The sequence below is a fragment of the Carcharhinus amblyrhynchos genome, chromosome 20 (assembly GCF_965287045.1).
Source record: "Carcharhinus amblyrhynchos chromosome 20, sCarAmb.v2.hapA, whole genome shotgun sequence".
In the NCBI taxonomy this organism is placed as follows: Eukaryota; Metazoa; Chordata; class Chondrichthyes; order Carcharhiniformes; family Carcharhinidae; genus Carcharhinus; species Carcharhinus amblyrhynchos.
This window is the reverse complement of record NC_137343.1, coordinates 21,412,876-21,439,935: the sequence shown is the minus strand read 5'-3', so window position 1 is coordinate 21,439,935 and position 27,060 is coordinate 21,412,876. Positions and strand designations below refer to the sequence as shown.

At 44.5% G+C, this 27,060-nt stretch overlaps 1 protein-coding gene across 1 annotated transcript in view; it reads left to right on the top strand.

Moving 5' to 3' along the window:
• scarf2 (scavenger receptor class F, member 2) overlaps positions 1 to 27,060 on the top strand; it is a 96,169-nt gene that overhangs the window by 35,600 nt on the left and 33,509 nt on the right. Inside the window, exons 5-7 of the mRNA XM_080208206.1 lie at positions 9,305 to 9,523; positions 11,145 to 11,273; positions 26,731 to 26,834. Coding sequence (XP_080064332.1) covers positions 9,305 to 9,523; positions 11,145 to 11,273; positions 26,731 to 26,834 — 452 coding nt within the window. The remainder of the gene's footprint in view (positions 1 to 9,304; positions 9,524 to 11,144; positions 11,274 to 26,730; positions 26,835 to 27,060) is intronic.

Below are 27,060 nucleotides of genomic sequence, written 5' to 3'. Positions count from 1 at the left end.
TCTCTCTCTCTTTCTATATTGCTGTGTTATATATAGAAAAGAGCAATATATAGAGGTATTGCTCTATGTATGTAGGATAGAAGGTATCCTAGTATGGATGCTTCTGGTGAATTTGAGGCACTGTGTCAATGGAATGTCTTTAGCTGAGCCGCAAAACCTGACTCCATTAGCAACATCGCAGCTGATGTTACAGAAGCCAGAGAAGCTGAACTTGGTGGCCAGAATGCTTCCGAAAACCTCTATGGCAGTCTGTAAGGTACAGGGTGACTGACATGGTGCAAACACAGACAGATCATGTGTGTGATAGAAGAATTCAGAGCGGGCAGTCTCTTCAGTTGATTTGATGCACGTTCAGACAGGCCCAGTTAACACCCTCTCCTATTCACTCATAAATGAACATGTGCCCCACCCCACCACTCCCCTCCCTGTTCCACCTCAATTACACTATTTAAAGATCAGGTCAGACATCTAACTGGCAGGTGAGTTGCTTTTGGTTTACTTATGTCCTGACAAAGTTTGTGGAAGTGTTGTGTCCTCGCAGGAACATCGGTGAATTTGGTGTCAGTAATGTTGTTGCACCCTGACAGAGAAGTCAGTGTTGTTTACTGCCTATTACAGAAAGTCTGTTTAAGTTATGTGGCTTTTGATTGCAGTCCCTCTTGGGATTGCAACACGACAGGGACATCGAGGCTAGGCTGCAGAGGGGGAGGGATGTATGTGGGATCAGAAAGGGAAGGATTCTCAAGGCAATACGCACCTACCAAGGGTTATCAGGATGTACTTCCTCTACCTTTGCCTTGGCCAGATATAATGTGGTAAAGGTAATTGTAATACCTACAATTCACCAAGGAGGTGACTGAACTGTGCCGCCACCATCAATAGAACCTGCAGGTGTACAGCAGAACAAGGATGGTGCTTTCATTCTCATAAAGGCTACTGTTGCTCTCAACAAGCTGAGAGAGTGACCACTAGATGCTGAATCAGCTAGTTCCACACAAGCACTCATAACATTGGCCGTCCAGGCAGCATCCGAGTTTGGCCTGCACAAAGCCCTGCACCATGTTGGAAGCAAACTCCTTCATGCTCCTTGACAGTGGCAAGAATCTGTCGGGCAATCTCATCAGCGTTCTCCTGTATAATGCCTATCAGAGTGTGCATCTGAGCTCCCTGCATCAGTGACCTTGTGCCCTAGGGGAACGGACACAAACTGCCTTTTCACTCCCTAACCTAACTGCACCCAACCAACAAGCAGATCCCCACTCTCCATTAGCCTTTATGATTTGCATAGAACCAGTATCCGAGATGAGTGTCAGGTCAAGTGATGGTGCAGAGATCTGCAGTACTTGTCTTTCATCCTCATGAGTTTACAGTGGTTAGTCAGGTAGCCGCTCCTGGATCAGGAGTTGGGTCAAGAAAAGCCAGTGTGGGGTGGAAAGCAAGAGGTCACACCACCTGGAGCTTGCAGATGGTTAGCAGGATGAGAGGTGAGCTGGGATTTGGAAAGGGCTTTATAGCAGGAATATGCTATCACCCTGAATGCAATCGGCGGCCTGCATGATACTGAGCACCTCCTTCAGCAGGCTCAGGTGAAGCAGACGTGTCTGCCCTCACTCGTCCTGCTCTGTTCCCTCCTGTTATGCACCACTTGTTCTACAAAAGAGAGGAAAGAATATTAAGTTTAAAGTTTGTTATTTATTAGTCACAAGTAGACTTACAGTAACACTGCAATGAAGTTACTGTGAAAATCCCCTAGCCGCCACACTCCAGCACCTGTTTGGGTACACTGAGGGAGAAGTTAGCACAGGCAATGCATCTAACCAGCATGTCTTTCAGACTGTGGAAGGAAACCAGAGCACCTGGAGGAAACCCACGCAGACACGGGGAGAACATGCAAACTCCACACAAACAGTGATCCAAACCGGGAATTGAACTCAGGACCCTGGCACTGTGACGCAACAGTGCTAACCACTGTGCCACCATGCCACCCATTAGCAAGTATGTTGCAATGTGTCTGGGTGATAAACCCTCAGTGGCTGAATAGCTGCAGATACGTGGAAGCTACAAGTCATCAGTATGAGGTTGGCGACATTGGTGTATGTGTAAGAGTGAGGTGAAATCCTGCTAAGCCGTGCAGCTATGCGAAAACAAAATGAAAGCGGTGGCGTACTTGAACAAATCACCCATGCACTCCAAATAAAAATGTTGGAGGAACTTCTGAATATTAGGGATAGTGCTGATGGATGTATGATGCGTTGAGTGGTGTGACAGGTTGGTGGTGCGGTGGATAGGAGGTAACCTGTGAAAATGCATCCACTGACCTTGACCACTTGTGTGAGGCCATTGAGTGTTTTGCGCCCCAGGGTAGGTGTTTGGAAATCAAAGTCCCTGGTCACCTGCTTCCATTCCCCTCTCAGGGTTTGCCTTGAGGACCTCCCAGTGCCTTATTGCCTCCTTCCCCGCTTTGCACCTGCTGTACCGATGCCTCCAGCCAGCACCACGTTGGGAATCCTCTCTCTAATCTGCTGCCTTAGCTGCTGTGCTTCTGTCCAGACACCTGTGCCTGAAAACAGGAACGATCCATTTTTCGGAGTATTGAATGTTTGTTGTATTTGAGGTATTGATGTATCGTTTCAGTATATTATTACACTGGTTCTCTCTGTGTTGAATTCGCCTTGTCATTAATTCCCAAGAGTAGCAGTTCCAGTGTGTTTCTAATTTGAGGCTAAATGCTGTGTTTTGTGCATTTGACAGAGGGGGAGCGGAGAAAAGATGATGCCAAGTTTCAATTATTACTTATGGGAAAATGTGTTTTTTTCCGTTCCCAAGTGCACCCAATTCCAGACAACTACATGGGTGGGTTTCCCAGTCTGAATGGGTGACTAGCTTCGATGCTGCGGTCGAGAATTAGGGATGTATGCTTAGCACAATCCCCAATGCCAAGAAATCCAACATAAATAGCAGTTAGCCGAAGCCTCTTCCATAAGTATGCTTGCTTTCCCTTTCCCTATGTCTCCAATCTGTTGAAAACAAAATATTTTTCACGGAATAGAATCACAGAATCCCTACAGTGCATTCGAGTCTGCACCAACAACAATCCCACCCAGGCCTTACCCACATATTTACCCTGCTAATCCCTCGAATATACACACCCCAGGATACTGAGGAGCATGATCAAACCATCTAACCTGCGCGTCTTAGGACTATGGGGGGAAACAGGAGCACCCAGAGGAAACCCACGCAGACACGGGGAGAGCATACAAACTCCGCACAGACAGTGACCTAAACTGGGAATCAAACCCAGGTCTCTGGAGCTGTGAGGCAGCAGTGCTAACCACTGTGCCACTGTGTCACCCAATGCTTTCTCTCATTCTTCTTTGAAGTTCCTTATTTCTCTAAGTCATTCCTGTATCCTATAATCTACAAACTTTGAAATCTTGACCTGTTGTCACCTTATCTCTCTATTCCTTGATCAACCTTATCTTTTTTTTTCCTGTGTTGATCTTTATGATGTTTTGCACTATGAACATTGACCCTTCACTAAAGGCATTCAAACCAAAAAGATGTCTCAGGCTCTGACTTGTATTTGACTGGTAGGATTAGCTGACCATAATAAGATCATAAAAGATAGGAACAGGAGAAGGCTATTCGGCGCCTTGAGCCTGCTGCACTATAGGATCATGGCTGATTCAACATCTACTTTCCAGCTCCTTCCCCATAACCCATTCCCTTATTGATCAATAATCTCAGCCTCAAATGTACACAAGGGCTCTGGCTCTAGAAATGTCTGGAGCAAGGAGTTCCAAAGACTCACAACCTTCTGATAGAAGAATTTCTTCCTTATTTTAGTCTTAAATTGATGCTCCTTTAACCTGAGACACTGTCCTCTGGCCTAAGACTCTTCCATGAGAGGAAACATCCTTTCATCATTTACTCTGTTGAGCCCCTTAAGAATCATATATGTTTCAATTAAATCACCTTTCAGTCCTTTAAATTCCAATGAGTAGAGCCCAACCTGTTTAAACTTTCCTCATAAGACAACCCCTTCAAACTGGGGATCATCCTAGTGAACCTTCTCTAAACTGCCTCCAATGAAATAATATTATTTTTTAAATAAGGGAACCAAACAGTATTCCAAATGTTGTCTCACCATTTGCGGGAGGAAAAATGGTTTTGTGAAGGGGAGGTCGTGCCTCACTAACTTGATCAAGTTTTTCGAGGAAGTGACAAAGATGATTGATGAGGGTAAGACAGTGGATGTTATCTACATGGACCTTTGACAAGGTCCCTCAATGCAGACTGGTGCAGACAGTGAAGTTGCTTTGAATCAAAGGTGAGCTGGCAAGGTGGATATAGAACTGGCTCGATATTAGAAGACTGATCAAAGCCATTGATCCGGATCTTCAGAGTACCCTCTGTGCCCTCATCCTACATGCTCCCCGCATTGGAAATCTCTACTGCCTCCGAAAGATACAAAAGGCAAACTCACCTAGCCATCCCATCATATCGGGCAATGGGACCCTGTGCGAGAACCTCTCCGGCTACGTTGAGGGCATCCGAAAACCCATTGTAAAAAGAACTTCCAGCTTTTGTCATGACACCATGGACTTCCTACAGAAACTCAGAACACATGGAGCAGTCGAACCAGGAGCATTCCTAGTCACAATGGATGTCTCGGCACTCTACACCAGCATCATCCACGACAATTGCATTGCTGCAACTGCCTCAGTACTCAACACCGACAACTGCCAGTCTCCAGATGCAATTTTACAACAATCCGCTATATCCTGGACCACAATGTCTTCACCCTCAACAACTAGATCTTCATCCAGACACATAGAACAGCCATGGGGACCAAATTCGCACTTCAGTACGCCAACATCTTCATGCACAGGTTTGAACAAGACCTCTTCACCGCACAGGACCTTCAACTGATGCTGTACACTAGATACATCGATGACATTTTCTTCCTTTGGACTCATGGAGAACAATCACTGAAACAAATGTATGATGACATCGACAAGTTCTATCCCACCATCAGACTCACCATGGACTACTCTCTGGAATTGGTTGCATTCTTGGACACACACATCTCCATTAAGGATGGTCACCTCAGTACTTCACTATACCGCAAGTCCACGGATAACCTCACAATGTTCCAGTTCTCCAGCTTCCGCCCTAAACACGTTAAAGAAGCCATCCCCGATGGACAAGCCTTCCGTATACACAGGATCTGCCCTGATGAGAAGGATCGCAACAGACACCTCTAGATGCTGGAAGATGCCATCATTAGAACAGGATATGGCGCTCGACTCATCAATCAACAGTTCCGATGGGCCACAACGAAAAACCGCACTGACCTCCTCAGAAGACAAACACCGGACACAGTGGACAAAATACCCTTCATCGACCAGTACTTCCCCGGAGTGGAGAAGCTATGACACCTTCTCTGGAGCGTTCAACATGTCATTGGTGAAGATGAACATCTCGCCAAGGCCATCCCCACACCCCCACTTCTTGCCTTCAAACAACCACACAACCTCAAACAGACCATTGTCCTCAGCAAACTACCCAGCCTTCAGGAGAACAGTGACCACGACACCACACAACCTTGCCACAGCAACCTCTGCAAGACATGCCGGATCATCGACACGGATGCCATCATCTCACTTGAGAACACCATTCACCAGGTACACGGTACATACTCTTGAAACTCGGCCAACGTTGTCTACCTGATACGCTGCAGGAAAGGATGTCCCGAGGCATGGTACATTGGGAAGACCATGCAGACGCTATGACAATGGATGAATGAACATCGCTCGACAATCACCAGGCAAGACTGTTAAGATTGTTCTGTTCCTGGTTGGGGAACACTTCAGCAGTCACGGGCATTCGGCCTCTGATCTTTGGGTAAGCCTTCTCCAAGGCGGCCTTCACGACACATGACAATGCAAAGTCGCTAAGCAGAGACTTGATAGCTAAGTTCCGCACACATGAGGACGGCCTCAATCGGAATCTTGGGACCATGTCACACTATCTGTAACCCTCACGATGCTCATGACTTGCCTGGGCTTACAAAATCTCACTAGCTGTCCTGGCTGGAGACAATACACACCTCTTTAACCTGTGCTTAACCCTCTCTCCACTCACATTGTCTGTACCTTCAAGACTTGATTACCTATTAATTCTCGCATTCCAACCATTACTTTGTAAATTGAGTTTGTGTCTTTATGTTTGTGAACAGAAGTCCTACTTACCCGACAAAGGAGCAGCGCTTCAAAAGCTGGTGGCTTTTGCTACCAAATTAATCTGTTGGACTTTAACCTGGTGTTGTGAGACTTCTTACTCAATCATAAAAGACAGAGGGTAGCAGTGGAAGGGTGCATTTCTGAATGGAGGGCTATGACAAGTGCTGTTCCTCAGGGATCAGTGCTGCGACCTTTGCTGTTTGTGATATATGTAAATGATTTGGAGGAAAATGTCACTAGTTTGATAATTAAGTTTGCAGACAACACTAAGGTTGGTGGATTTGCAGATAGTGATGAGGACCATCACAGGATACAGCAGGACATAGATCAGTTGGAGACTTGGACGGAAAGATGGCAGATGGAGTTTAATCCGGACAAGTGTGAGGCAATGCATTTTGGAAGGTCTAATACAGATAGGAAATATATAGTAAATAGCAGAATCCTTAAGAGTATTGATAGGCAAAGGGATTTGGGTGTACAGGTATTTAGGTCACTGGAAGTGGCAACGCAGTTGAAGAAGGTAGTCAAGAAGGCACGCAGCATGCTTGTCTTCATTGGCTGGGGCACTGAGTTTAAAAATTGTCATGTCATGTTGCAGTTTTATAGAACTTTAGTTAGGCCACACTTGGAATATAGTGTTCAATTCTGGTCACCACACTAGCAGAAGGATGTGGAGGCTTTGGAGAGGGTACAGAAAAGATTGACCAGGATGTTGCCTGGTTTGGAGGGCATTAGCTATGAAGAAAGATTGGAGAAACTTGGTTTGTTCTCACTGGAACGGTAGAGGTTGAGGGGTAACCTGATAGAAGTCTACAAGATTATGAGAGGACTGGACAGAATGGATATTCAAGAGCTTTTTCCCTGAGTGGAACAGTCAATTACGAGAGGGCACAGGTTTAAGGTGCGAGGGGCAAGGTTTAAAGGAGATGTACAAGGCCACTTTTTTACATAGAGAGTGGCGGGTGCCTGGAAGTCGCTGCCAGAGGAGATACGATATTGACAAATACATGAGTAGGATGGAAATAGAGGGATATGGTCCCCGCAGGGGAGGGGATTTTAATTCAGTCGGGCAGCATGTTCGATGTAGGCTTGGAGGGCCGAAAGGCTTATTTCTGTGCTGTAATTTTCTTTGCTCTTTGTTCTTACCTTGTGCAGTTGCTGCAAGACTTTCCAACTCTTATACTCTAAGCTCCTTGAAATAAGGGCCAACATTCCATCAGCCGTCCTGATTACCTGCTGCACCAGTGTGCTAGCTTCCTGTGTTTTGTGCACAAACATTCCCAAGTCCCTTTGAGCTGCAGCTTTCTGCAATTTTTCTCCATTAAGACAACACTCTGTTCTTTTGTTCTCCCTTCCAAAATTAACAACTTCACATTTTCCCACATGATTCTCCATTTGCCAACTTTTTGCCCACTTAACCTATCAATATCTCTTTGTAAACTGTCTGTTTCCCTCTTGCAATTTGCCTTCCCACTTGTTTTGGTGTCATCTGCAAATTTGGCTGCAGTACATTCGATTCCTCTCTCGAGAATCTGATCACTTTTTTTTCATTGCGGTGGAGAACGCACCCTCGCATAGAGTTGGCGAAACTCATCCAGTCTGTAGTTCCATGTGGCTTTGGACTAGCCTGAGTCCAGCTGGAAAAGATTTGTAGTTACACAGAAAATGTGTTCATCAACAATATTCCATTGTTGGGTGGTGTATTGGGAGCTTTATCCTGAATCTATTTCTCTGTGTGCTTTACCGGAAAGTGTGCAGTGAAACCATGTAGATGGTGCTTCTTTTTGTATCTAACATCATCCATACCTTGTATGAGAGGATTTCATGTTAACATGCAAAGGCAAATTGATTCTATATTTAACTTATTTTATAACTGACTCATGATAGAGGTTTTGGCTGTGGGGACGGTATATGTGTATGACAAATTCCTATATTCATGGGATCATAAAGAAAAAGCTTTACTGTGTATCTAGCCCATGGTGCAAGTGTGTGATGATCGTCATACAAGGGTGTTTCACCTGCATCGAAATTTGCTGTGCCTAACCATTGGTTACAAGATGTGTCCATGCTGTCGTCGGAGAGTTTTACACAACGTATTCACATATTTGATGTTGAGTTGAGATGCTCACTGTTCAGGAAGGAAGAGATCTGAGAGCTTGAGAGCTTAATTGTACAGCTACTGATTAGCTTCCTTTGGGGAGAGGTAAGTGGGGTCTCTTTAGGGTTGAATTGTCACAGGGATGCAGGACGGATTCAAACTCAATACTCTACTGAAGACTTGGTAACCAATACTTAGAGTCAAGTGGGTCCATGGTATTCCAAGATGCAATCTGTTTGTCTCATTGGGATCTAAAAGTGTAGACATTTTATTTACTTATTAGTGTCACAAGTAGGCTGATGTTAACACTGTGAAGCTACTGTGAGAATGCCCTAGATGCCACACTCTGGTGCCTGTTTGGGTACACTGAGGAAAAATTTAGCATGTCCAATGCACGTAACCAGCACAGTCTTTCAGACTTGGGTTCTTCTTAGTTAGTTCCAGATAACCCTGCAATCCAGTGATGTAACAGGTAGCGATGGAACAACCACTGGAGTGTGGTATCAGAGACTGCCCAGTGGCAACATGGTTAAAATTAATTGATGGGATTTAATTACAATATTAATATTGATGATTTTAAACTCTGGTGCAAAGCAGATACACAAATTTTAAAACGAATTGGAGCAGAAGTAATAAAACAACATTGTGTAAGAGAGACTGGAAATTGAAAATACTGGCTCCAGGGTATAGTCCTCCTTACTTATGTTAACAGGAAAGAGTGACAGATTTCCTACATGGAAGGAAAAAGGGGTTGAAAATAGACGCATGGAAAAGACTATTTTAGAAAATGCTTTAACCCCCTTAAAATAAGCTGTCTGCTGTCTATATTAAAATAGCATATGCCTAAAGATCATTAAGCACTCATCCATTCATGACACTAAGACATTTTTAGGCTATGTAGATTTTAAACAACCTTGTTTTATTTAATAAATCTAAATGTATCCTTATTCTGTGACATTAGGTGTGGCCAGTGCAAGAATCTTCAACCCTGTATGATCGCTGATGGTCGATGTTTAGCCTGCGAGCCTGGATGGAATGGAACCAGATGCGATAAAACATGCTCTGCTGGTTTCTACGGGGAAGGGTGCGGAGATCAATGTCCGCGTTGCAAAGATGGACACACTTGTAACCACATCGATGGGAGATGCCTGCACTGCAATCCAGGATGGCTAGGAGCTCAGTAAGGGCTTGCTTTGACTATTGATTGTTATCGTGCTGAGGGTAGTGAGGGAATATCTTGTCATCTTTACATCCCACCAGTTTTCTCTGCCATTTCGTTTCTCTGGAGGGAAGTGACTAATTGCTAGAGTATGGTTCCATCTGATCACCGCATCGTTAACCATTCATCAGGATTGAGTTAAAACAGCCATGTGTTCCCATGCTATTCGAGGATAGGTCATTCAAAACATCTATTTATATAGAGACCACTGGAGTTTGATTATAAATCAGGAGCCCTCAGTAAATTTCCCCTCTCTAAACCAAGTGCATGGAATTCAATCATAGCATACCATGAACAGAACTCAACTTAAATGTAGACGGCGTACAAAATCTAGAAACCCTGTTGGCTTATGGATGAATTCTATGAGCTAATGGGAAGCTAGCTTTCATGAGATATCACTTCAACAGATACAGAAGACTCTAGCATACTCTAAAACAAGTGGAAGGATGCTTGAAGCTAATTTATCTCATTGAAAATCTCTACATTCTGACTCTCAATTTATCCAAAATCCTGCTGCTCATTTTTTATTGCACACTGACATCTGCTCATTTATTCGAAAGTCTATGTCCCTTAGCCCAAAGTATCATTTTCAAAATCCTCTTCCTTGTTCACAAATTCCTCTGTGCCCTCAGGTCATTCACTTCAATGGTCTCCTCCAACTCTACAGTCATCCTACACTGTGCACTCTTCTGATCTTAGCTAGAACCTGTCCTGGCTCCCCTTCAATCCAGCACTGGCAGCAGAATCTTCAGCCCTTCTGCCCTTGAAATCTGAAATTCTTTTCCAAAAATCATTCCATTGCACCCTATTTCTCATGTTCAAAAACTTCTTTGAAGCCTATTGCTTTGACGGTGTCTGAAGATGCCTCCCATTACTCTACTCTGCATTACCACTTAGTGCTACTCTTCTTTAGCTTAGTTTATTTATAAATGTCACAAGTAGGCTCACGCTAACACTGCAATAAAGTTACTGTGAAAACCTCCTAGTTGCCAAACTCCAGCGTTTGTTCGGGTACACTGAGGGAGAATTTAGCATGGCCAATGCATTTAATGCACCAATGCATCTAACCAGCAAGTCTTTCAGACTGTGGGAGGAAACCAGAGCACCCAGAGGAAACCTGCACAGCCATGGAGAGAATGTGCAGACTCCACGCAGACAGTGACCCAAACCAGGAATCGAACTTTGGTCCCTGGTGCTGTGAGGCAGCAGTGCTAACCACTGTGCCATGTGTTGCCCCATTATCTCCCCTTTCCCAAAGTAAAATGCCTTAAGATGTTTTACAGTGATAAAGGTACCATAGAATCACAGGTTGTGCCCCCAGAACTGTAGGCTTACCTAAAATGTAAGTTTGCATTACCTACTGTCATATTGTAGCACCTTTGCAGGATTACATATATATTGAAATCAAGTCACTAGATGTAATACAAATCAGATAGTAATTAAAAGAATTATTTGTTGGTAATGGTGTATATTTTGGTGGCTAATGCTGTCTACCATAACTAATCGATCATTAACAGAGTACTTTGCGTACCAATTATTGCAGTTTCTTGTTTCAATAATGTTTTCTTTCCTTTTGTAATAGGTGTGACTTAAAATGCCAAAATGGTACCTATGGTGAGAATTGTAACTCGGTCTGCACAGATTGCATCAATGGGTTCTGTCATTTTGCCACCGGGGAATGTGTCTGCAACAAAGGATTTCATGGCCCCTTGTAAGTATTGGAGAACAGACGGCTGTATTCCATAATGATGCATTGTGAGCTCGATGATGTTTAACCACATAAATTATAAACAGGTGGTCCATACAAACATTTGAATTCTTGGCATTCCTCCATGAGATGCTAACACCTGAATGTTCAATGCTGTTTTAGAGAACATGTTAACGGATTGTACATTAATCCATTGGTGTCCCAGGACTTGAACTGCAGATGAGCAAAATCATAGGCTGGAATTTTTAAAGCTCAGTAGATCAGTTAGCCTCTGTGGGGAGAAAAACAGCGTTAACATTTCATTAATGAAGAAGCATATTGGACTTGAAACGTTAACTCGAAGGAGCAGTGCAGAGCACCGAGAGAGCGACATGGAGGGTTGAGTGTGCACTGTGGATTGTCAAGGGAGCAGTGGGGAGGCTCAAGGAAGCAGTGTGGAGGATCGAGGGAGTAGTGCGGAGGATCGAGGGAGTAGTGCGGAGATGTGAGGAAGCAATGCGGAGTATCAGGGGAATAGCGCGAAGTGTTGGGTATAATGCAGGACGTCGAGGGAGCAGTGAGAGCGTCGACGGAGCAGTGCAGAAATTCAAGGGAGCAATACAGAGCCCTGAGACAGCAGTGCAGAGCATGGAGGAAACAGTTTGGAGAGTGGGAGAGGGTGCAGTGCAGAGAGTGGGGAAGATCACTGTGCAGAGAGTGGGGAAGATCACTGTGCAGAGAGTGGGGAAGATCACTGTGCAGAGAGTGGGGAAGATCACTGTGCAGAGAGTGGGGAAGATCACTGTGCAGAGAGTGGGGGACAGCGCAGTGCGGAGAGTGGGGGAGGGCACAGTACGGAGAGTGGAGAGGCGCAGTTAGGAGACTGGTGGAGGTTAGCAACTCTAGTGAGAAGGAGGAATGTTACCACTCTAGTCGTCAGAGGCCTGCAGTAGTGAAATGCGGCCAGTTACCCTCCAGGCATTGGAAACAATTTAACCCAATACCGTCAAGAGAGAATGAAGAGAAATATTGCATTTAATTTAAGCTGAAATGAAAGTTGTGAGATTGATGTGCCATGGCTGTAAGATTGTGGCTGCCCTGTGCCTTAACGTGACAATAAACACTAAATTTGGTCAGTGAGTAGATCGCAGATTTGCAGATATTTGAGACAACCGGACAAGAATTGTCCACACTGAATAATATTAGCTTTCAAGACACTTGGGTACACATGCTATAGATGACTGGGTTGGGAGTAAAGTACTTCCAGATGTTAGCCTGCTGGTTGCAGAAATGAAAGGTTTAATTCAGCTTTCACTGAGGACTAGTAGTTGAAACAGCAGCAAGTCAAAAATCAACAACCATTTAAATAACTTCAGAATATGAGGCCAGATGGCGTTTTTCAGATATGACTCCAATTGTTTTTTTTAGATCTTGACTGTTCTTTCTATGTATCTTTGCATCATTGGTTACTGTACTTTTTCTTGGCTTGTGCAACCTTTTCTGGGTCCTGCATTCATTTTCAAGCATGCCTTATCTCCACCAATGCCTTGACAGTCCAGAGGAAATGTTTGTGTAGCCCAGTGAAAGCTGCTCCTCCGTCTAGAGTTCAGACATCCCTGTATCTCTCAAAGGTATCAATAGTTGGACCAGGTCTCCAAATGGCTGATGGGACCCACCTTGGGACTTCAGGCTCCTTAATTCCCAAAGAGAGGGTTTCATTAAAAAAAATCACGTAGGAAACATGTTGGCACTGTGGTTAGCACTGCTGCCTCATAGCACCGGGGGGGCTGGGTTCAATTCCGGACTCGGGTCACTGACTGTGACTGTGTAGAGCTTGTATACTCTCCCCGTGTCTGCGTGGGTTTCCTCCCACAGTCCAAAGATGTGTAGGTAAGGTTGAATGGCCATGCTAAATTGCCCCTTAGTGTCAGTGGAACCAGCAAGGTAAATACATGGGGTTACAGGGATTGGGCCCAGATGGGATTGTTGTCGGTGCAGGTGTGATGGGCCGAATGGCCTCCTTCTGCAGTGTATTGACTCTATGATTTATGTGGGAAGTGGTGCTGGTGTTTCTAAGGAGGGATCCATCTTACCAATTTTTTCCTTATTCAGAAGTCTTTAGTTAGACTTGCCAGCAAATACAGCATGCCGCACACCCTCGCATTGCAGGTAGCTACCATGGAAATGAACATTAAGGAGCTTCCTTCTGGCCCTAGTTCACCAGCATGAACACCAAAGACCCCTGGGGGTAATTGTACAGTGCTGTCAGACTTGTGGCCTGTGTCACTGAGATATGGAAAAATTAAAAGTGCACAAAGAGGCAGTGCAGTGATGCAGAATGGAAGCTTTGAAACCATAGCTCCAAGTGAAACCCACTCTCAATTCAGTACACGGTTCAGAAACCTTTCTCGCACAATAACTCCTTCTGTCTCTTTCCTGGATAGCAAGAAACCTAAGCAGAAGCCGTCTTGTTCATTAGATCCATCTGTGTGGTTACGACTTGTAGGTCACTTCAGAGCTACAGGAAGAGCCTGCATGCAATAGGCTGCGTGAACAGTGAGTCTTTCCTGGGATATTGGCAGGACGTGCTCGCTTCCTGTAGTAAATGCGGATCTTATTTAATGGCTGCTGTGTACAATCACAGAATGACAATATGTTTTATATAGCTTCAGGTTAGCTCAGAGATCCAGTGTGTTGGAGCTAAGGAAGTGACTGCCGATCATTTCCTGACCATGAGCCTCTGGGATAGATGTGTGCAGGGTTCATGGGGGTCAGAGTGGGCTGATATTTAAAGCAGTGTGATTTTGTTTGCTCTCTGTCTCGCTCTTTGGCAGGAAGTGCAGCTGGAGTTTCTCCACTGCCAATATTTCCCCTCCAGATCCCTAATCCCCCCCCACCCCCTTAATCTGGCCCCAACGTTTACACAGACAATGGACTAAACCAAGGTCCATTGTGAAGTATCGTGGAGATGACTAAGGCAGGCCTATTTCTCGGAAATGTCCCTGCTTTTCTCCCCAGTATGTTCACTACTGCAGGGGTGTGGTTACACAGGTGGCAGCCACCCTCTGGCACCTCATTTAGGCAGTACCAGTCTTCTTGAGAACACTGACAATGAAGTTCTTTTGCTTATTCAGAAATGAAGGCTATCACAACCAACCTTGATGTCCAGTCGGCACGGTGACACAATGGTTAGCAGTGCCAGGTGACCTGGGTTTGATTCCTGGCTTGGGACACTGTCTGTGCAGAATTCTACCCATGTCTGCAAGAGTTTCCTCCAGACACTGGGGTTTCCTCTCACAATCCGAAAGACGTGCTGGTTAGGTGCACTGGCCATGCTAAACTCTCCCTCGGTGTACCCGAACAGGTGTCAGCGTGTGGTGACTGGGGTATTTTCACTGCAATGTCAGTGTAAGCCTACTTGTGACACTAATGAATAAACAAACTTATCATCTCAGGTCCACACTGTGCTTCCTCATAGGCTTCACGGGATAGTCATCGGGAGAGGAACCTTTTTGGCTAATTTCACCCCCACCCCGCCCCCATTGCCCTCCAGCCCATGCATGACACCATTGACTCATTGCACCACACCAACTGCTACTCACACTGAGATTGGGATTTATCAAGGCTGGAGCCTGGGATTTTCTAGATCATTATGGCTCATCTATTCACTGGAAAAAGTGGCTGCAATATCAAGGGATCCTGCTGAGATTTTAATGACAGTTTTTCTTTTATATTGAGGAGATTAATGGAAAACCACATGTGAATGTTTCTGTGACCATTCCTTTCACTGAGTCAGATCCAGTTTGGGTTTACTGTGTTGGAACAGCCGATGAGATCTTCCCATGATTATTTTGTTGGATTAAGATCCATTTCTCTCAAGAACTGCCATGTCTTACTTCCTCCTGCAAAGTCCACTCCAGAATCATGTTGAAGAATAAAAGCAATCCTAGACTATTTATTTTCTCATGGCCAACCGAACCTTGTATTCCTCTATCTCAGCCGTCCTTCCTAAATACTACATCCATGGAGCACATGGACTTCCTCATCTTTAGGATGAAGGTCATCTGTACAGTTGCCTCAGCTGCTTCCTCCCATCCCAACATCTCTTCAACACCCATGCACTCTAGTTCTGACTTTCTCGTTCTACTTTCCTTCCACCTGCCCTTATTAAGCTTAACTTGTCCATAGGACATACATTCAAATAACCCCAATGTTCCAGTGAAAACCAACAAAACTGAAGGAACAGCACCTTAGTTTCTGATTAAGCGCTTTACAGCGTCCTGGACTTAACATTTAGTTCAACAATTTCAGAGCATCAGTTCACCCCCTCCAGTTGCACTCCACTTCCATTTCTTTTTTTAATTTATTTTTTTCCTTACGAATCCATAATTATTATTTGTTATTACTTTATATTATTATTACTTTTCATTTCTTCCATCATTTTGTTTATCCAATTCTTAACGTCTCACTTTCTATCTTGTTTCCCCACCCTGCTAGGACCATCTGCCACATGTCTCAGGTTGTCCCACATCTTTGTTCTGCCAGTTACACATTTCGATCTCTTAATGGACATTAATAGCACCATCCTTAGTCTTTATTACCAAATCCCTTTTTGTCTATGACACCTTTGTCAATTACACCTCCTCCCACCCACCCCCATTCACTTTTTCAGTATAAATCTTGTCCTATATTCTTTGTTTTGACTTCTGACAAAGGGCCATCTAGACGTGAAAATTTAGCACTATTTGCTCTCCAGAGGCGCTGTCCGACCTGCTGAGATTTTCCAGCATTTGTGTTCTCTCCCCATCTCATGTGACCTCTGATCACTCGATTTCCATTCTGGCAGTCTGTTAGCTGATATTTAAAGCCACTCCCTCATCCACTGCTTCACAAAATAAAGAAAATTCAACCTATCTTTTTCATTCATTCTTGGGCATGGCCAACATTTACTGCCCAGCACTGATTGACGTCAAGCATGTAGTAGTGAGCTATCTACGACTGAGTGGTTTGCTGGGTCATTTAAGAGAGCTGTTAAGAGTCAACCACATTGCTATGGGACTGGAGTCATGTGTAGGCCAGCTGATTTTCTCACCAGAAGAACATCAGTGAACCAGATGGGATTTTGGACATTGTGGTAGGTTATTAATCAGACTGCCATTTTATCCCAGATTTGTTTAATTAATTGAATTTACATTCTCCCAGATGCCATGATAAGATTTGAACTCGTGTCTCCAGACCTTTCATCCAGGGTCTTGGATTACTAGTCCAGTAACATTATCACTTTGCCACAATCGACAATCTGTCTTCTCCAATGACTGCTTATCTTTAACTTCCCTTATCTCACGAAGGTCCCTGAATGTGTCATCCCTTATCAGAGCTTGTCCATCTGTTCTACAATAATACTCTAATCACAGTTCAACACTCCTCAAAGCACCAAGATAATCCTCACCAATGTGTTAATTTTGTGATACATTATCTATCAACATCCTTCTCCAATTTTCCACACCTTCCCTTGGCCAAATCATTGACTTCCCTGTGATATTGAGCTGTGTGGCATTGTGTGGATTCACTGTTACCTTTCCAAATGCACTGAATGCATCACAAGTAATGGCTTATCTCCTCTCCCGTGCACAGTGACCTCCAAGGTCCCAGGAGAGTTTAACCTTGGCTCTTTTTCATTGTGACATTGTCAATGGACAGTTGGTTAACTTCGCCTTGTGCACTGACATTCTGATCTACTGTTCCACTATTTCTATTGGATCTTTGATTACCTTTGCTTTGTCAGATTCACAACTTTCCACAGCTCCATCTCAGGAAGACTGAAGCGTTATCTCTTCTCCTACTGAGCTTTGATATTAATTTTTCTCCCTGCGCGGCTGGATATCCTAAAATTCAAAAAGGCCATTTGCAATGTTGGTATATTGAGCTTTAAATCTCACATCTTGCTCATCACCAAGACTACTTGCTTACATAATTCACATCATGCATACATACAATTCCCACAGTGCAGAGGAAGGCCATTCCACCCATCAGGACTGCACAACTCTTCAACATAAGGCTCTTTGACAGAAGTTTAAGTTAATTTTAAGTGTCACAAGTAGGCTTACATTAACACCACAATGAAGTTACTGTGAAAATCCCCTAGTCACCACACTCTGGCGCCTGTTTGGGTACACTGAAGGAGAATTTAGCATGGCCAATGCACTTATCCAGCACATCTTTTGGACAGTGGGAGGAAACCGGAGGAAACCCATGCAGACACGGGGAGAATGTGCAGACTCCGCACAGACAGTGAGTGACCCAAGCCGGGAGTCAAACCTGGATTCCTAGCGCTGTGTGGTGGCAGTGCTAACCACTGCGCCGCCGGAGTTGTTGTGACAGAAACTATTGACTCCTCACCCTATCCCCGTTATCATTCTTATCGATCTAATCTGCACATCCTGGGACACTAAGGGACAATTTAGCATAGCCTATCCACCTAACCTCAACATCTCTGGACAATATGTCCTACCTCTATTCATACCTCAGCACCTCCAATGCTGAAATCGTTGGCACGTGTTTATCAGCTCTATTCATTGCTGACCTCCCACCTTGGCACAATACATTAAAAATCCTTCAACCAAGTTTCAAGTCATCCCTCATTAATAATCTTCCTATTTCTGCCTCCATGTCTACTTGTGAACTGCCTCAGACCATTTCACAAACGTTAACTGCCTTCTGAGAAATGCCGCGCTGTTGGATGGGCAGTCAGGAGTTAACCGGCAAGAATAAAATAAAGCTTGCATTTCTCCATCGGCTCAGCACATTTCTCAAATTCTCAAAGTGCTTCCTCCACAGAGGGAAAAGAGAAAGGAAAAGATGGCAAATGCTGGAAATCTAAAACAAATGAAAAGTAGGAGCAGCTAGACTAAGACCAAACTAAGAAACAGTCTGGTTGTCTTAAAAATCCAACAGGTTCACTATTGTCCTTTACAGACGGAAACCTACTCCTCATATCTGGTCCAACCTTTAAGTGACTCCAGACCCACACCAATATAGTTTACTCTTAAATACCCTCCGCTTCGGCCTAGCAAGCTACTTTGTTGCATCAAGAGGAAGGAAATCAAGAGGAAGACCTACTATTACTTTCTCAGGGTAGTAAGGATTTAGCAATTAATACATTCTTGACGGCGAGAATTGATTGAAATAAGAGTCCACTTCCAAAGTCTTCAGTCCAAAGATGCGCATGTTAGGTGGATTGGCCATACTAAATTGCCCCTTGGTGTCAGGGGGATTAGCTAGGGTAAATACATGGAGTTATGGGGATAGGGCCTGGGTAGGATTGTGTTCAGTGCAAATTCGATGGGACGAAAGGCCTCCTTTTGCATTGTAGGAGACTGTGAGAAGACTGAATATTTTGAACACTGCTGAAGGAGGATTATATGTCAACCTCTATTCTACATTTCTCATTGTTGAGTCTGACTGACATGCTGGAAATTTTTAACTTTTTTTCTTAAACATTTAAGGGATTCAATTTGCCCAAGACTGGAGTGACATCTGCCACTTACCCAGTTGCTGATAGAATACCAGCAGTGAGAAGGTGTCAGTCAGCCAGTCACCTCATTCTCCCTGCCATTCCAGCTAATCCCTTCTGCCTCCCAGCCCGCTCCTGAGATCCAGTCTGACTTGCTGAGTATTCTTTTTACACTATTTCAAATAGAGACTCAATAAGCTGCCAACATTTACCCAGCCCAAAGCCATACAGAAGCTTGACATTTATAAAGTGTTGCCAGCACACATAAAAATTCACATATGCACAAACCATTATTGCTAGCAGAGCAGTCAAAAAGCAAATCTTTGTTTTCAATTTTCAGTCATTAAAAATAGTTAACAGCCATCCCTGATGGTGGAGTGTAGTTCTCAAAATCTGACAGGCAGTCATTTTTCTCCTTGGCTTGTGTGCGGTTTAAAGTTTATTTGTTAGTTCACAAGTAGGCTTACGTTAACACTGCAGTGAAGTTACTGTGAAAATCCCCTACTCGCCACACTCCGGCACCTCTTCGGGTGCACTGAAGGAGAATTTCACGTGGCCAATGCACCTAACCATCACGTCTTTCGGACTGTGGGAGGAAACTCACGCTGATCAGGGAGAACATGCAGACACCTCGCAGACAGTGACCCAAGCCAGGAATCAAACCCGGGTCCCTTTGATGAGTTTGTATGTGAATATATATTTTTTTTTGAGAGAAGGAGCGGGGGATGTTCCTGCCGTACTTTAAGTCATTAGGTACCCATTGATGCTGGGCAGCCAGATAATTTTCATTAAATCTAATTTTGCCCAACTCAGCACGACATGAACATTGTGGACATAAGCAAATGGTCCAGAACTATACAAAGTTTCAGTGAAGCCTTTGCCACTCTCACCTACAATAGACCCCTGCACGGGGCTGATGGACTACTCCGTGGGTGATGGACATGTTGCTATCTGCACCATACACGCATCTGTCTGTGAGTTAACAACAGCGTAGTAAGTGGCTGCACTGTACCATCGCTGAACAGTCAGCTTAGATTATGTGTTGAAATCCTTAAATGGGAGTGAGCCCATGACCTTCTGTCACAGAGGGGAGAGTATTATCAGTGAACTAAGCTGACACTTAACCTTGTCAGAATGCAGGCCTGAATGCATCAGTGTGACATAGTTCCTTCTCCAACACCCGCATCGCTCCAAGTGAGACTGACAATTTATTGCTGAATGAGACATAGTTGAATGTTGCTGAATTGTGGTGTTTCATGTGGTTTCGCTTAACATTGGAGCCACAAACAGTGCCTGCTATGTTAGAACTGGCTCGCTCTCAGGTCTGTAGGTATATGTTAGAAAGTGCTGTACTGTGGAGTTGCTGTGCCAGCATATTAGTCAACTCCAAGTCTCTTGTGGAGGGAGGGCGGAGGGAAGGAAGGAATGGGGGCAGGGTAAACGCTGTGCTCATGTGTCTAATTTAGCTTTGGCATGAGAGACCTGTCTGAGCCTTCAAAGAGATGTCGGCCGGATGTTGCGCTATACAATCCAGCTGGAACATTGCCTGAATCTGGCCACTTCCTGCTCTGCTCCTGCATTCTGAGCAATGATTTTCTTTTGTGGGAGTTGGGGTGGTGGGGGTGGGGGGGGGGGGGGGGGGGGGGAGGGGGGGGGGTGTTTGGCGGGGACGGGGGGGATGGTGGAGGAGATAGTGGTGGGGTGGAGTGTGCTGGATGGAGAGGGTTGGGGTGGGGGGGAGTGGAGGAGAGGGGGGAGTGCTTTGGAGAAAGGATTCTGTGTTTAACAGCCACAGACTGAAACACAAATTCCATCGCAGGGCCTTGTGGTCAGGGGCCAGTTATGTGGGGATTTGCGAAATGCAAAATGGAAACATTTTCTAAACTCCCGAGGAAAGAAAATCCCTCTTGACAGGAATTTGTTTTGACATTTTTAACATTATAAGGATCTGCAGGCTTGGAACGCAAATTCTACTCCCCCCCACCTCCCCCCAGTAACCCCTCGCCATCTCTCCCTTTTTAGCCACATCCTCGAGGTTTCTGCACTCCACGGCTTCTGAGGAAATTAGGCTGTCAGCCCGGTGAACGGAATGATCCCACAGCAGCCCTTCATATAACAATTGGCTACAAAGAACGATTGTGAGGCGTTCACAGTTAGCAGCTGCTGTTGGGCACAGAGCAGAGAGTTATTTGGAGAATTCCTCGGAAAGTGTCCAGGTTTCCTTCTGACTTTGCCAAAGAGTGTCCAGGTACAGCCAAATACACAGGGACCCTATAAAACCGCTGCCGCTTGGGAAGTTCATTTTGCAGTGGCAGAAGGTTCTGCAGGACGTTTGTGGGAGTGAAGGTTGGGAATGGGGTGACTGGCAGGACCGGCCATTAGAGAGGCCTATGTTCAGACTGTGTCGGGGTACATCAGAATTACCAGGCCAAAGTGAGAGAGACAAAAGTGGGAGAGAGGGCGGCTGAGTTTACAATACCAATCTGAGAGCTACTTCCTGTAAACGAGTAGTTTAAGTTTATTTATTAGTGTCACAAGTAGGCTTACATTAACACTGCAATGAAGTTACTGTGAAAATCCCCAAGTTGCCACACTCCGGCGCCTGTTTGGGTACACTGAGGGTGAATTTAGCATGGCCAATGCACCTAACCAGCACTTCTTTCATACTGTAGGAGAAAACCAGAGCACCCGGAGGAAACCCACGCAGACACAGGGAGAATGTCAAAACTCCACACAGACAGTGACCCAAGGCCAGGAGCTGAACCCTGGTCCCTGGCGCTGTGAGGCAGCAGTGTTAACCACTGTGCCACCCCAAGTTAGGGTTTATTTTAGATTTGGGGGGAGGGTGATTCTTGACTTTGTGGGATGGTGTAAAAATGGCTGCTCACTCATTTGCAACCAAGTTAACTTTCCATGGAAATAAACATGGCGAGAGATGTAACATTGCTGTCAAGTCATTATTATAATAACTTCAAAAGCGACTTTTGGCTTCAAGTTATAAAGGGTTGATTACCAATATACAGACAAACAGGGTCTGACAGAATTGAACAAACATCTACTCTCCACTCTTCCCGCTGAGGTTTCTCACCAACCCAGGACACACGCTGTTGTACCAATTGGCTTGACTTCCTGCTCTGCCTCTCCATTGGATCTGGCCCGATCACTTGGACCATCAAGGCCCCTTAAAGGGGTCACGCTACCAGACTGCTTCCCCCCTAACTCCTGAGTTTCACTATGTGGGAAACAAAAACAAAAGGCTCGAAGGGCTAGATGGCCTACTCCTGCTCCTATTTTCTTATGTTCTTATGTTCTTATGTAATATCATTAAACAATAGCATGTTTGTTACAGCAAGACATCAGCAAAACTCCAGGAATATCTCAACACAAGTTCAGCCAGTCAGGAGACTTCCAGGCCCTGGAAGAATGTTTCTGTTCTGTGCTATACTCTTCTGGAAGTGATGAATCTGGGCAGATGTTTGCATGTTGATGTCAAGATCCTCCTCAGTAGCTACTGTCTCCTCAGCTACAGAAACTGCTGGATGTTCTGGATTCATATTTACAACAAGGGTCTCTGTATCAGCAACTAATGAACCCAACTCTACTGCAGGGGTCCCGTATCAGGCCCAGCTTTCTTCCTCAAATGATCCGCATGTCTTTTTACACAATAATCCTGTATTTCTACAGCAGAGGAGGCCAGTCCTGATCTTTCCAATTTTTCTAGTCCCCCCTATTGGGTCTGCTGCAAAATTTCCAGCCAGAACTAAATCCGTGACTTGGAAAACTCTTGTCTTTTTTCCCTCGAGTCATGATTTTCTTTCTGGGAGGCTTGTCTAGCTTCCACTCTCTCCACCAAATCTGGGAATATCATATCCAACTGTGTCCGTAAGTGACATCCCATTAGTAGCTTGCCTTGCGCGACCCCGTCGTCACATTTGGTGTGGCATCATATGACAGCGAGAAACTTGACAGATGTAAAGCCAGTCAACTTATTTCTTCATTGAAGATTTGAACGTTTGTACAGCTCATTCTATTAATCCGTTGGAGGTGGCTGATAAGGTGCTGACCTGACATGGCGAGTACCATTTGATTTGGTAAATTCCGAAACTCCTCCGCTATAAATGATGTGCCAATGGCTGACACTAAAATCTGTAGGATGCCATGGATGGCAAAAATCTGCCTCAATTTGTCAATGGTAGCACTGGCCTTTGTAGACTTCATCAATTGGACATCCATTTAGAATGCACATCAACTAAGATGAGAAATATATGCCCCATATAAAAGTAGGGAGGTCTTGCTGCAGCTGTATAGGGCATTGGTGAGGCCGCAGCTGGAGTACTGTGTGCAGTTTCGGGCGCCGCACCTGCGCAAGGATATTTTGGCCCTGGAGGGAGTGCAGAGGAGGTTTACTAGGCTGATACCGGAGTTGAGGGGATTGAGCTATGAGGAGAGGCTGAATAAACTAGGCTTGTACTCGTTAGAGTTTAGAAGAATGAGGGGAGATCTCATTGAGACGTATAAGATGATGAATGGGATGGATAGGGTAGAGGTGGAGAGACTCTTCCCGCTCAAAAAAGACAGTAGGACTAGGGGGCACAGCCTCAAGATAAAGGGGAGGCGGTTTAGAACGGAGTTGAGGAGGAACTTCTTCACTCAAAGGGTGGTGAATCTCTGGAATTCTCTGCCCGTTGAAGTGGTGGAGGCTGCCTCGCTAAATATTTTTAAGAAGCGGGTTGACGGGTTCTTGATAAGAGAGGGGATTAAGGGTTATGGGGAGAGGGCGGGAAAGTGGAACTGAGCCACGACAGATCAGCCATGATCTTATTGAATGGCGGGGCAGGCTCGAAGGGCTAGATGGCCTACTCCTGCTCCTATTTCTTATGTTCTTATGTTCTTATGAACAGCCCTGCAAAATCTATTCTTGCCTGTGGCCTAAGGGTGCATATTCATCGGTGGTCGCAATGCCTGTTGGGCTTTACAATGAGGACAATGGCTGACCATTCTTACAAATTTTTAATCAATGTCCAATCACCAAACATAACTTTGGGAAGATGCTTTCATCCTGCTTTGCCCTGGATGTGCGCCTGTAATTCCTGTAATAAAAAGTCATCGTATTTGGGGTGGCACTATCACACAAACTCTCGACAATAACACACTGTCCTCACCATTATCTCTATTCTTCTCTTCTGGTAAGGTTTAAGTAGCTCTGACTTATCACATTGTCATCCTTGCATCACCCTCTTAACTTGTGATGGCACTAGGTCTCTTTTGGTCCAAGTTATTATGTGTTTAGCTGAGACTGGTAAAGTTTGTATCAGGTGCAGTGCCAGCACTATTTCTTGTGGTACCACTGATGAACATACTGTCTGTGGCAGAGGGAGTGCATCTGAGTGCATCTGCATTTGATACTTGAGTCCCTGAGCAAGGCTGGAATGAATAACTGTACACTGCTAGCAATAGAGTCCATCTCTGTACCTTGCCAGAGGCAACTGGTGACACTGGTTTATCCTCTTGCAATAAACCCAACGACAATCTCTGATCTGATACCATTGTGAAATGTCTTCCATAGATGAAACTCTTCACTGCATAAATTATCATTAAACTTTCTTTGTTAGTCTGGGAATACGTTTTTCCCACATTTGATAATGTTCTCGACACAAAGGCAATTGGCCTCTCTACTCCATCAGGCATCCTGATAGGATAAAACTGTCCTCACTCCGTATGGGGATGCATCACAGAGTAACTACGAATGGTTTGCTTGGATCAAAATTTTCAAGCAATGCCAATGATTGCGGGGTCTGCTTTACTTCGGTAAAGGCTTCTTTTTGTCCATCTCCAATCTCTAAAACTGATGCTTTTTCAAAAGCTGGTGAAATGGGGCTAAAATTATAGAAACATTTTGTAAGAATCAACCATTAAAAAAAATCACCATTCTTAGGAATGATTTTAAATTTGATACATTTTTTGGCTGTGAAATATCCTTAATGGCTTTAGCTACATCCTCCAAAGGATGTAAGCCTTTAGTGTCTAACCTGAAACCTGAATATGAAACTCCACCTGCCTGGAAAGTGCATTTCTCTCATTCCAAATGGATACCCACTTTTTTAATAGAAGCAAATTACTGCGGATGCTGGAATCTGAAACCAAAAGAGAAAACGCTGGAAAATCTCAGCAGGTCTGGCAGCATCTGTGAGGAAAGAAAAGAGCTGATGTTTCGAGTCCAGATGGATCAGTACAGTTCATCTTGATGATCGGGACAATGGTGCAGCCCATTCAGAAAATTGTACAGGCTTCATAACACCTAAATCTTTCAATCTCCTGAAGTTGACTTCAACCTTATGATGAAGTGCATAGGACTTTGGGCAGCCCTGAAAACAACATTGGTGTTGCATCGGGATTCAGATAAATTTTGGCTTTCACTCTCCTCTATTCACCCTAGCTACTTTTGGAAAATCTCGGAATATTTACATAGCAACTCCTGAAAATCTCCATCCTGTAGGTTTAATATTTCAAACCAATTTAATTTTATCTGCTTTACTCAATCTTGACCGATTAGACAAGGTCTGTGACCTCCAATTACTAGAACAGATGGATGCACTGTTTGGTTCGTGTAGAATATTGTAACTGTTGCTCTTCAATGTCTCTCTCTCTCTCTCTATATATATATATATATATATATGAACAATATGGCTCCTGACTCTCTCAATCTCAATGGTTGGAGACCTTTTTGAAGGTAACAAAATGCTTGCTCCGCTAATACTGTGGTTATGGCTCCTGTGGTGGCAGTCTATTTTAAATGGCCTGCTGTTTACCATCAAGGCTTCCTCTATAGGGAATTCTCAGTGCTGTGTTAACCCTCTCAGTCTGGCCACAACACCAGAAAGCGTCTCCTCAGGCTCCAGTACTGCTGAATGAAAGTTATACCTCAATAAAATGACCGAGGGGTCGGGGTTAAATTATTTTTGACCAATTCAACTATCTGATTTGTGTTTGCGTGGGGCAGTGTTAGACTTCTCACTAGGTTGTAAGCTTGTGAATCACAGACTACAATGGTGTCATATTTTATTTTTCCTCTGATGTGATCTCATTAGCTACAAAGAAATAACACAGCCTTTCTATGTATTATTCCCAGTTTTCACTTTTGGGTCAAACGGTTCAATTTTTCCAATTAAAGACATTTTTATGAGTGCATGCACCTTGTTCCTTCAGTTTGGATGCTTGCTCCCCTTCCCCTCTAGCTGCACACTGCGATCCCCTTGTAACTAATGGAAGCTTATCTTCATCACCAGTGTCATAACTTTGAAGGTTTCACATTATAAAGCATTTACTGCCAACAATATTTATGTATATATACAAATAAGGATTTCATAGAAATGTAGTACACATTTACTCTCCTCCTCCCTGGCTCCAGCTGAGGTCCCTCCCTGATCAAGGATATGTGCCCATTCAGCCAACTGGTATAGCTTCCCGCTCTGCCTCTCCATTGGGCCTGGCCTGATCATGTGGCCCTCAGTGATCGCCTCCTTAAAGATATCACGCTACCAGTTATCACCTGTAACTAGACAAGATTTACTCCCACAGTATGTCTGACAGCATGTTCCAAGAGCCATTCGATACCATCCAGCTTTTTGGCTGTCAACCTAAGGGCATTGAAACAACCCAGCAAGTTCACCTTCTCCTCTCCATCCTGTGGTCAGTCGGTTCTAATTGTAGCATTTGGGATAAGAAGTTAACTTTCTTATAGAACAAAATAACCTATTGAATTTGCAGATATTAGGACAGCAATGTGGAAAAACCCATCCATTTGGGGAGAGTGAAGTAAATGTGGCACTGGTTCTGCAGAAACACAGACAGAAAGGAAAGTGATTCTTTTAAGTGTGGTCGACCCTATGCTCTTGCTGAGAGGTTGCAGCTTAAAGATTTTAACAATTCTCCTGTTTCTCAAACCCATTTTCCCCTTTCTTTTTGCAGCTGCAACATGAGCTGTCCCTCGGGACACTACGGAGCCAACTGTGCCCACCCCTGCCCCTGTATCGAGGCGGACTGTGACCCTGTCCATGGCACCTGCATTCTGGGTAAGTGAATGCAGCCTCAGTGAGTTTCATCAAGATGTTAGGAGGAAATAGTTTGTTTTTCAGCAAAGCCACAGCAATGCTGCACGTCTCCTGCACGGGGAGAGGGACTGCAGCATCTGTGAAGCATTCTAATTGCTAACTCATTCAAACTTGAGATCAGATATTTTATCCTGGCTTGAAGAATTTCAGAGCTATTGCTTCAATTGTAAAAAATCGTTTCTGTAAG